The sequence below is a fragment of the Idiotropiscis lumnitzeri genome, chromosome 3 (assembly GCF_059441095.1).
Source record: "Idiotropiscis lumnitzeri isolate Australia: NSW breed Sydney's pygmy pipehorse chromosome 3, RoL_Ilum_1.0, whole genome shotgun sequence".
In the NCBI taxonomy this organism is placed as follows: domain Eukaryota; kingdom Metazoa; phylum Chordata; class Actinopteri; order Syngnathiformes; family Syngnathidae; genus Idiotropiscis; species Idiotropiscis lumnitzeri.
The window spans coordinates 14,828,782-14,840,282 of NC_142393.1; the positions used below are offsets into that span (position 1 = coordinate 14,828,782).

Here is an 11,501-nt window from a genome sequence, read left to right on the forward strand (position 1 = left end):
GAGAGATGGACGGGATGTGTGCGTGCACGTGTATAAGTGTGTGCGCGTGTGCGTATGTTGGGCGGAGGAGAGGCCCATTAATAATTTATGATGGGCTCAGCTTTTCAAAGCATTCTCAGTGGTCGCGCTGGCTGCTTTTCCCTGACGTTTAATTTGTCTGAAAATCAGCAAGCGTGCAGTCTGATTATCGTCTGCGTCTGCTTGACACTCAGGTGACATCACAAGCTGTTCACCCCGACATCCACGTCTTTAAATCATCCATCCATTCATACACACAAATTTGACTTAATGTCTTTGTTGCAGAGGAGTTTTCTATGGACGGGGCAAACATGTTTTTATTGCAAAACAGAATTGTAAAATGTTCCACTGATCAAGTCTTTATTGGATAGAGACCTCAAAGAGGAGGACAAGATTTAGGGGCCCTTACCTCAAACTGTCCAGGAGTTGACTGATTCAGGTCTGGAAGAAGAGTCCCCAGAATTCCATCTATTGATTCACACATTATAAGTTGTCTTGAGAAAATTCCATTGCATCTTTCTAATATTGTGAAGTCCTCCTCTGTACTTCTTAGAATGACAATTCAAGGGTAGATACTGGAATGCAACCTTCAATTACATCCAATAAGTAAATAAAATATAAAACTCACAATCCTACCTCTACCTTCAATGCATTTTTCATTCTACAAAAATTCATTTGGAATTTACCTTTGACTACTTAAATATAGGAAACTGAAATGTTTCTTTAGCTTGCGAATAGACTGTTTGCACAGTTGCAAGAAGTTTTTTCAAAAAGGAGAATTTTTTTGCTGCATCAGTTTACAGGAAAAAAACATTGCTGCTGTTAGTATATAAGAAAATAACATCTATTCAAATGAGAATTGAGATTAATATTAACATTGATATATTATAAGAGATTACAGTCGACTATAAATTTATATATTTAATACTCCACTGCAATTTATTTGGCTCTTACCCTGAGAAAAAAAACTGTTAGTTCATTTTTGTTTTTAGAGTTAATATCTCTTTGCAAGTGTTCGACTTTACTCCAATATCTTAAATCAAAAACAACCTCAACTTTTTTTTGTGAAAAATAGTAAGGACATCTTGCAATGGGGTACTTGATAGAATAGAAAACTCACGACCTCGTCCTCGGTCCTAACAATGTTAATTATATAACATGCTATTAAAAGCCAAATATGTTTGTTTCAAGAGTCACACCAAAAACATCTGGTGAAAAAAAATTGGGCATGTTCAAACAATGGAAACGTTTAAATTAAACATCCGTAATCCCAATTGAGAAGAGAAATTCAAACCAAGAGAAAACGTCGTGGGCCAATGTCTCCATCAAGTGGTCACTTGGAGAAGTAGCAGCCACTCCCCCAAAACGTCACATTGAAAGCATTTGCTGTTTTAATGGACCTTTACAAATATATATAAAATAATCTATCCATCGCTTTTCCATACTGTTCAGGGTTGTAGGGATGTTGCAGTCTATACTATCTGATTTTGCCCAAAAGGCAGATGACACCCAGGCTCATAAAGAGATTGGTGACCGTTCACATTGAAATTGTCACTGAGTGGAAACTGAACCTATGTTGCCTGCAGTGATGACAGGCCAGTGAATCACTACACAATCAGTCACCCTTTATTAAATATAATTCTGTCATATTTTAATCATTATGCTGAATATGAAATATTGTGAATAGTAATAATAATAATAATAATAAGGATGGATATGGTAAGATTATAAAAATGGAGCATATTCATCATTGTCAAATTTCAATTTTTAATGTAGTTTTAAAGTTGTCTCTCAATGTACTGAGGGGAGGGATGGTGTGCTTAACTTTGCGACCACTTGTTGTGATTATGCATTTTTTCATTTGCATTTCTAAGTGGCCATGAACCAAAACTGTAAATGTCCCACATTCATTTTTTGTGTCACTAGGTGGTGACGGCCACTTTGTGGAAGCTTCTCGAAACAACGCTGGAGCTGCTGCTATGAGAGAACGAAGCACTCAGCAGCTTCGTGCCCAAAGTGGAAGCCATGATGGCAAGCTTCTTCTCTATCTTTTCATCCGGATGCAAGACGGAGAGCCTAGAAGAGAGAGAGAGATTCAAAGTGAGCAATATTACAAGATGAAATATTTGTCATATAAACAGGTTAATTTCCTATATCACCAGTAGATTAATTTAAACAGTACGACTGAACAATAAATTAAATTCAAATTGATAATGCAATGACATTTTCAAAGGCTGCAAATAGGCGGAAAAATAATTACTTTTTAGATTACTTTTGTGCTTAAGAAGTGCAGTCTACATTTTTAGTTGTCAGTTTCATGAAGCATGAAAAACTGAAATGATAAACCCTCAGATTTGTTTGCATTATTGTTGTAATCTGATTTAATATTTACAGATTTATGTTTACGCCACCCTTGTTTAGTAGAATTTTGGGAAGTTGTCGCCGTGAATGCAAACGGACTGCAAGTCAGAGTGGTTTGAAAAGGTAATTATCTGTTTTTCACCTTCTTTCATGATTGATTTGCTTTTATGTTATTGGAAGCCGAACCCAAGGGTGTCCAAACCCGGTCCACAAGGGCCGCTGTCCTGCCTGTTTTCCATCGCTCACTGCAGCCACACACCTGATTCAAATGATCAAGATCCTTATCAGCCGGGAGAAATGGAAAACAAGCTGGACCGCGACCCTCGAGGACCATACCTAGATAAATCAGGCCTAACCGAGAGAACCAAAATATTTCTGGATAGTAAATCTGATATTGTTTACTGCATTATTGTTTAATTTATTGCTTGTTTGTTAATTTTTTAAATTAATATTATTTATATTAAATTTACAATCAAAATTTTGAGGGGAAAATAAATTGTAATTGGATTATTTCTTTCAATTGGTTCAGCCCGAATAAACAGAACGTGAAAAGCTAGTGAACCAGGGTTAATCTACCTCCAGATGTTTCCTACGGGCAAATACGACTGCAAGTTCCCTAAACATGTTGTAAATTAGCAAAGAATTTGACTTTTTCTTTAACGTTTTGCTATGCTTACACATACTTTTATACGACTGAAGGCAAAGGTGAGGAAAAGGAAATATGAATTATCTCTGAAACATGGTAATATATCTGTCTACTTGGGACAATATGTGCCATATTTGAAAGCGAGGTGAGTTGTAGCCTATCCCAGCTGACCTTGGGAGAAAAAAGGGATGAACTGATTGGCTACGTGACTAACATGTTGCAAAAATACATTAACGAACATGGTCGCTGACAACAACCGCAAAGAGATCACTCAACACTTTCAGTCACATTGCGTAAAAGTAAGAAACCAAGTTGGAATGTTGATCCTTAACAGTAAGTCATACCTGACAGCATTCCTGTAACTACATTCCTTCGAAAACTACGGAGCACTACAGGAATGAGACAATGGAACTGATAGCAACATTTAGTTTAGCGTTCTTCTGACAGCAACTTCAAAAAGAATGTCAACAGACGCACCTGGCCTCTTGTTTGCCGTGCAACAAGCCGTAGCCCTCCACAGTGAGAACAGCACCGCTAAGAGGTTTGTTGAGTTTGTTGATGAATGACACGGTTGCTGTGTGCTGCTTCTTCAGATGGATTTTGTCCCCGCCTTCAACCTGCACCAGAAACAGAGCGAGGAAGTGACTAAAATAGCTGTGTCAAACTGACAACATGATAGATTGTTTCATGTCACCGTAAATCAATGAACAGATGGCAGTCAGTTTTAATCTGGTGCCGTTTGCATTGTTTTGCTCGTTACTTGTCAATCAACGTGATTGTGCAACACCCACACAACAGATTTTCATTTAACTTTGTGGCTGGAACATTCAGCATTAAAGAACTTTTTTTTTTTTGCTCAACACTGACAGAAATCACAGGAGAAAAAAACTAAATAAAAGTTTCATTTGGGGCTTTTATTTTGACATTTTTTGTGGGGAGTGAGATGAACAGTTTAAAGTTGGAACAGTCAAGAAATTAGAGGGAGAAAACAATAAAATCTTAATATTGGGCTTTTGCATAGTTTTGTGGTAGTGATGAGCTGAACAGTTTAAGAAATTGGAAAAAAAAAAAGGAATTTCGAGGGAGGAAATTGTTTTTAATTGTGGGCTTTTATTTTTGACATGTTACAAAACTTTGGGGTGGGAAAGAGTTTAACCGTTTTAAGTTGTAATGGTTTGAAATGGTAAAAAGGACCAAATCTTAATTTTGGGGATTTTATTTTGAAATTAAAATTTAGCATTAAAACAATTTAAATCATTGTTTCATACTTAAAAAAAGAAAAAAAAATGGGTGTGGAACGTTTCCACGTTTACTAAGAACCCAATGTATTGCATTTTGGCCAAATCTCGTTTAAATACTAAATGGCTATAATGACAGTATGTACTGTATATATATGTATGTATATCAAATCTGCTTCCACATCTGCATCCTTGAGTATCAGGTCTGTGCCTGTTTTTGCCCTAGCAAACCTTTAGTGAATCAGGCTTTATGTATACCTGTATGTTTATTTTTGGTGAGCTGAAGTTGAAATCTTGTATAGCCAGGACCCTCTCTTTAGTCTTTAAGTCCTTGACGATCACCGCCACCTTCACAATGTCATCTCCTGCCAGGAAAGCCTCATACTTGGAAGGCGGGATGGAATGGTGGCGTGTCAAATCTGCACAGAGATGCAAAACAAATCAAAATGTGCAAACATTGTGCTGATGTTGGTTTTGATCAGTCAATGTGGCACCTTCAAACGGCTGAATGCACACGTCTTGGTGGCTCGTCCAAAGGCTTTTTTGGGGGCTGCTGTTGAATTCTTTCAACTGAGCAATCATGTGCTCCCTCAGGAGGCGTGTGCTCTTTGTTGGATTAGCGATTGTCACTGTCAGGTTGACGCTTTTGCCCACAGTCGGCTCGCCATGTATGGTCAAGGTTACGTCCAAGCTGGCTGCTAGAAATACATTAATAAAATGCCCATTATAGATTATATGCTTTTATTACAAATAACCTAAAAATATTCATTTAGATGAAATATGAAAATTGAACTTTCAGGTCACACATACACCCCCCCACACACACACCCCCACACACACCGCAAATCACACTTTCACATATTTCCTTGTTTCACAATCTTTTCATTTGGACATTCGTCAATGGGAGGGCATTAACTACAGTATCTTACCTTCTCCAGCTGGACCAGTTGCATCAGAACATGAGAAACGAAATTCTGGTTAGAACAATTAGCATGCTCAATTACACAATGAAATGTCCAGTTTTTCTAGAGAGAACATGTTCACTTTTCAAAGTTGCTGACATCAATATCCTCACAATGTATACTGTATATATAACAATGGTGGGCAGGTCAGGAGACTTTTGTCGTGTTTCGCAAGTCTTAATGCTCAGGGATGTGTGCAGTGATTGTAAAATGAACATTTTCATTTTTTCTCCAATTTTCTCTTAATTCTGGCATTTGGTCGGTGAGAGTGCATTAACTTCAGCATATTACCTGCTATGGGTGGACAAGTCATTTCGGAGTGTGAGGAACGACATACTGTGCAAAAGGATAAGAGTGCTCAATTACACAATGAAAAAGCAAAAAATAAATTGATAAGACATATTCAGTTCAGGGAACATGTTTTTTTTTTTTTTTTTTTAATTAGAACATAAATTGCTCTGTCGTGTTAGCGCTAGGGTTAATTTTTACATGACTGCTCCCCGAGGTCTCAATGATTAAAAAATAAATATTGCCATTGCACAGAGTAAGACACTCTTAGTGTGTTTTGATTCTGACGTTGGTAAGTGAGAATGCATTAACTACATTATTACCTTCTTTGGGAGAACGAGGCACAGCAGAATGGGAGGCACGACATACTGTACAAAACAATAAGTGCTAAATTACACAGTGAAATAGCAAAAAAAAAAAATCATAAGAAATATTCAGTTCAGGGTCGATGTTCACTTTTCCAAAATTCCCAAAGAAAATGTCATAGAAAAAAATAAAAGTCAAAACACACCTTTGTTGTGTTAGCTCAAGCGTTAATAATGTTAATAATATTACTGCTCAGCTGTTAGTTCAATTGTTGTAAAGTGAGCACCATCATGATGGTGAGTCCATTTTTGATCAGCAGTCAAAAGGCAAAGAAGTGTCTGATTATTTTGTTATTTTCCTGATTTTTTTTTTGTTTGTTTTTTTGGAGCGTGTACATTCCTATCGGGAATATACGCCGAACTCTCCATGTTGGAAAGGGAAGACATCCAAAAGCGGCCGGATAGGGGCTCTTGACGACCGGACATGGCCACCACTGTTCTGCACTACCGCGATGCCCAAAGTGCTTTGCTTTCATACACGAGGTTGAACAAATTAAGGTTCAGTGTCATGTCCAAGGAAACTTCGATCTTATTTGAAGTTACCTAAAAATGTGAATTTTTACATTTTCTACTTCTTACAGTGCATAGTTTTTTTTATTGTTTTGAATCTCACAAAATTCCCCACAGGAAAAATATGAGGACAAATAAATTAAAAAGTAGTATAAGTCAACTTACTAGGTCCGTTATTTCCATTTGAATTTATGAAAGGGTGTGAAAATCCTGTAACAAGATCAGAATTTCACATGAGCAGAATTGAATATTTAACATGTCGGATTCAAAATTTAGCAAACCATTTGCTTTGGACTGATTAAAGACATTTCTAAGAAAGACTAATAATAAGAAATAACCTTTCACCCACTGAATGGTATATCTCCTAAATTATAAATAAAAGCTTGTCTAGAGTTAAATCTACAAATGGTTGAAATGTTGACAGCCACCCACCTGAGTCGCCCACTTTGTATGTTTGGTCTTCTAGAAACAAAAGAAAAATAATGAGCCAACACGGTAATTAGTAAACGTACTAATCTGCTCCCTCATGGAATATTTCCTACTTTTCTGTCTCTTATAAGAATCCGTCAGATCCTCTGGCATATCTGAGCCGATGCTCTTGGTGAAGATCGAACGTCCCACCCACTCAGTGTCCACCTTCTTCCCCACCACCTTACCAGACCGCACAATCGTGCGTACGATGTCCGCGTCAACAGACGCATAAACAAAGGCGGTGTCGTACGGGGTGCCGAGGCAACGCCTCTGGATTGCCACCACTGGACAAGGACCGCAGCGATATACTCCTGCCGCAGGAACATATTTAACATATTTGAACAGGAAATTCAACATTTATGCATTTTGTGATGTTAAAAATGTCCACACACCTGCACTCTTTTCTTGCGGGGTCGGGTCTACAACCTGCCAGCCGTCAAATCCGGCACCAATGTCCGACCTCTTCATCCAGCATTCCACCCACACGTGGAAGTTCCTGTATGTGTATGTGGACCAAGTTATTGGGCATACAAGAAATATGTGGTCAGAATAGTAGTACCCCGTATTTAAGGGTGCTCCAAAGGGCACCTGCATGGGCCCACTTATTTTCAATCAGTGTACAGTTTGGGCGCCCAAACTGAGGTTTGAGGTAGTTGCAGCCCCATTTTTTTTTTTTTACATCAACACATGAGTGCTGCAACACTGTCAACTCTGCCTTCTAATGAGAATAGATTTGTTTTGTAGATATGTTAAGACATAAAATAAAGAAAAAAATATTTCACAGGTACTGAAGTTTGAGAACCACTATTCTAGGGAATGGTTCTATCAACCCCCCAAAAAAATGAGCAGGTTTTCAAATGAATTTGATACAATCCTGAATCCTGATTGATAATCTGAATTCACGTAATTAAAGCTGTATTTTTAAACCAAGAAAATCAGGTCAAAAAACTGTTTCCACATGTGTTGCTCAGATCACATGCAGTACATTTTTAAGCTGGAGAGACACCAACCAAATGCTGTCTTTTGAAAACCCGAGCCTCTCCCCGGTACTCGAGTAAAATTTTTCGGTGATCAGGTTTCCATCACCATCGTGGGCTGCGTTAAATACTGTCACCACCCTCGAAGGAATCCCCAGCACTCGCATCACTGGACAAAAAAAAAAAAATAGGACCAAAGTATAAAATTCTGGCTTTTTCATGAACATGAAATGACGACAAATGAAAACTTGAATAAATACGTCATTTAAAAAAACACCTGTGCAGAGGACAGATGCAAAGACCCAGCACTGTCCATAACGCACAGGATTGCCTTTGGATGCCATCCAGCGGTGAAGGATCTCCGCACTGCCACTCCACTCGGTTGGCTTGACACCATCCTTGTAGGTTCCCTTCCATCTCCCCTCCACTAGACCCATGTCATCACGGGAGTTCACCTTGCCGAGGAACAGACACATCGCATTGCAACATTTGAATACGTTGCAAAAACTAGTGCGTTTTCATGCACTTTGGCCCCCTCAAATAAGCAATTAATTTGTCAAAAAAAACCAAAAAAACAATCAATAGCAATTCCAAGAGGATAATAACGCAAAGAAAGTTTCTCTTTGTGTGACAACTCGTCTGTCATTACACACAAGGCCAGTCGTTACAAGCGTGAACAGGAAGGAACTCTTGTGTGCATATTCTGCATATTTTGGTGGTGTTTTTTTGTGTCTCACCATAGCACAGACGATCCTGCTGAGGTAGGCCGGGTCCGCTCGGCGAACGTAGTCTTTGTGACTGTTGCTGAGGTGCTGCGGGCTGACCTGTAGAAGCTGGAGACACGCCTCAAGGACTCCGGGCTCATACTGCGCACATAAACGTCGATTGAGACTAATAACTTCATCAGATGTGTCAAACTTATTGTCACATCTTCGTTAATGTTGCCGTCAGGAGGTCGATTAGAACGGTGGAATGCTGGTCTACGGGTATTCAGTTGACACATGAAGACGACATCATCCATATACCTGACCAAACGACCAAGGCCGCTGACTAAAGTTGACATCTGTGCCCATGTAGATCACTCCATAATCACTCTTTACATACTCTTGTCGTTGCGCATCCAATGGCATGTACACCGGATCCTCTTAAAGGAAAGAAAAATGTGCTCATTCCACTGCATTGTGGATACAAAAAACAAGCTGTCCGAGTCTCAGCCGATGACTCACCCTTGAGCCACGGGTTGCAGAGCAGCACAAACGTTCCTGCGGCGTAGCTGCTTCGTCCGTGTGCGCCCGCTATGTGGACCAGGAGTTGGTAGTGTGCCACGGAGGATAGCACAGGGGCGCAGACGTGGATGCTGATGGCGCGACGACCGATGTTGCCTGGGTAGATTCGTGCGGACCAGCTATGCGGATCGGACCACTTGTCGGAGGAATGGACCCGCATCTTCGCTGACATTTCACCTTTGAGGATGGGAGAAGAACATTCACGGACATGCCATGGGCAAAAGAAAATTAAATTGTGATCACAATTTATGACCATTAAATCAGTATAATGAGTGTAGAAAATACTCATTTGTGTGTCATACCCATAAAAAATTTAGAAGGTTTGGGTATGTATTTATCAATATCATGTCATCCCTAGTTGATAGCCAGAATTTGTGTTCAATCAAGTACAATTACGTGTGCGCTATACATCAGGAAATACGAAAAGAAAATAACATTATACAGAACAAACCTTCTTTAAACATTTGAAAGACAGAAAGACCACACATTTGCAACAAAATGGTTAAAAAATTATTGATTGTAATTAAAGCCTTATAGAACTTTTCAATAAGGTGTCAATTAGTCTGCACCTGCAAATAATGGGGTTCATGAAAGTCATCTTTATATCTACCTATGGAGCTGAATGTTAAAATGAATTTCAGATGATTTTTTTGTCAGCGTTGAATCTTACATTGTCCTGTAAAGAACATTCTGAAGTTTAAAAAAAGAACATCAGACAGTAAATGTAGTGTACTGTACTTGTTGCCCACCATTGTTTTTTTGGTGTGTACAAAATCACCTAGCAAAACCTGCAGGGTCAGACACTCTGCTTTTGGGTTCCACATGCGTTCGTAAAACAGAAGAGTAACTTTGAATGGCTTCCCTCGCCGGACCACCAGTTGTTTGTCGCTGAGCCCCTGGGTCTCATGAGTAATGTGGTTCTCCTGAATCTCGAAGTTGACCAATTTAAGGCGTCTTTGGCCTCTGGTTGGACCTAAAATAAATGTGGCTGTTAATGTTTGATCACAATACTGATCACATGCAATGTTATTGTAATAAAGTGCAGTTAAGCAGAAAGAGCCAGTGCCCTTATATATCACAGGATTAAAGCATAGAAAGGAAAAAAAAAACAATATCTGCTATACGCAAGTACCTAATGCACACCTCACGCCGGATAATCACCGTTTTACTGCTCAGTAAATAACAGTTTCTTTATTTATTTATTTTTTTACAAGCAAATTATTTTTTTCACTTTGATATGATTTGGATTTGTTCAATCATATTTTTAGTGTCTGATCAATTATTTTAATCATTTGAATCATATTGTTTTACCATCAGGCTTTTGGCTTGGATTTGAAATCGGGGCTAGTGATAGACATTGATAGACAGCGGCCTCAAACATAGCGTATCGGTCCCCGCCCTGAGTACACATTTTGATGATCAGTGATCCAAATTTCACCCAATAAACAAACTGACATTTGAAAAAAACTGAAATGGACATCAAAAATGAAAAATAATCAATTGTTTGTCTCACAAAAACACAGAAGAAGAAGTAGAAGGAAATTACTTGCACATAAAAAAATCTGAGTGTAAAATCATATTCGTTGGATACAATATTTACGTTTTTATGAAATCAAATATCATGGCCACGATTTCACATTACAAATTGATAAAAAAATATATATATATTAAATCCTTGTCTGGTGTCTATAATTTTGATTTCACGGACATATGAATGAGATCCCAAAACACTTTATACATAAAAAAATATACAGATAATACTTCAAAACTAGTTAAGTTACCGACTGAACAACACCAAAAAATATTTCAAAGTGTGTCTGTTGTTTTTGTACAAACTGGCTTTTATTCACATCCCAACAACCAATCATTTATTGGGCTGTGAATATTTAAAATATGATTAAGCGTACACACCTGCTTGTTTAAAGACATGTTTGCGTCATATCACCTGGAATGTTTGAAATGTTTGACTATCCATGGCGGGCCAAAAACCACATTGCGTTTCATGAAAGAGTAAAAATGCGGGGCCAAAGAACCAAAGCGCCAACTTTTTTTGTTGTACCAATCTAATAAAAAGGAATGAATGGTATTGGTGTATTGTGGTGTGGAGCTCGCTCACCTGTCTGTGGCGCGGCCTCCATTCTCTGACTGACAGCCACAACAAGCAAGGGCAAGGAGTGAAAAGCAGACTCCGCCCACTCTCCGATAACGATCTCACTTTTCCTCCTTTCTGATAAGCACATCAGGAGAGAAATGGAGAAATATGAAGTGAATCCTGAATTTATGCAAAAATTTCCCAGGGTCATCAAGAACCTCACTGATGGATACGTTGAATTTAGTGCATTGTAGAGGAAAACATGCGCTTGCAGTGCAATTCTTGTG

At 38.6% G+C, this 11,501-nt stretch overlaps 1 protein-coding gene across 2 annotated transcripts; it reads right to left on the bottom strand.

Annotated features, from left to right (window-relative positions):
- Window positions 1-1,765: 1,765 nt before the first annotated feature.
- On the bottom strand, window positions 1,766-11,273 carry LOC148340082 (protein-glutamine gamma-glutamyltransferase 5-like). 2 transcript variants are annotated; one of them, XM_088292165.1, is made up of 18 exons: window positions 11,239-11,273; window positions 9,901-10,095; window positions 9,063-9,299; window positions 8,862-8,980; window positions 8,574-8,702; window positions 8,114-8,291; window positions 7,870-8,005; window positions 7,252-7,355; window positions 6,931-7,170; window positions 6,821-6,850; window positions 6,554-6,598; window positions 5,837-5,881; window positions 5,517-5,561; window positions 5,193-5,237; window positions 4,758-4,961; window positions 4,522-4,682; window positions 3,503-3,642; window positions 1,766-2,094 (listed from the first exon to the last, which is right to left on the bottom strand). In XM_088292165.1, the coding sequence occupies exons 1-18, from the start codon at window positions 11,258-11,260 to the stop codon at window positions 1,941-1,943; spliced, it is 2,229 nt and encodes a 742-aa protein (XP_088148291.1). In that variant the 5' UTR covers window positions 11,261-11,273; the 3' UTR covers window positions 1,766-1,940. The 2 variants fall into 2 exon arrangements, with proteins under 2 accessions (XP_088148291.1, XP_088148292.1); XM_088292166.1 differs by lacking the exon at window positions 11,239-11,273 and having other exon boundaries at window positions 9,872-10,034.
- Between the last annotated feature and the right edge of the window lie 228 nt (window positions 11,274-11,501).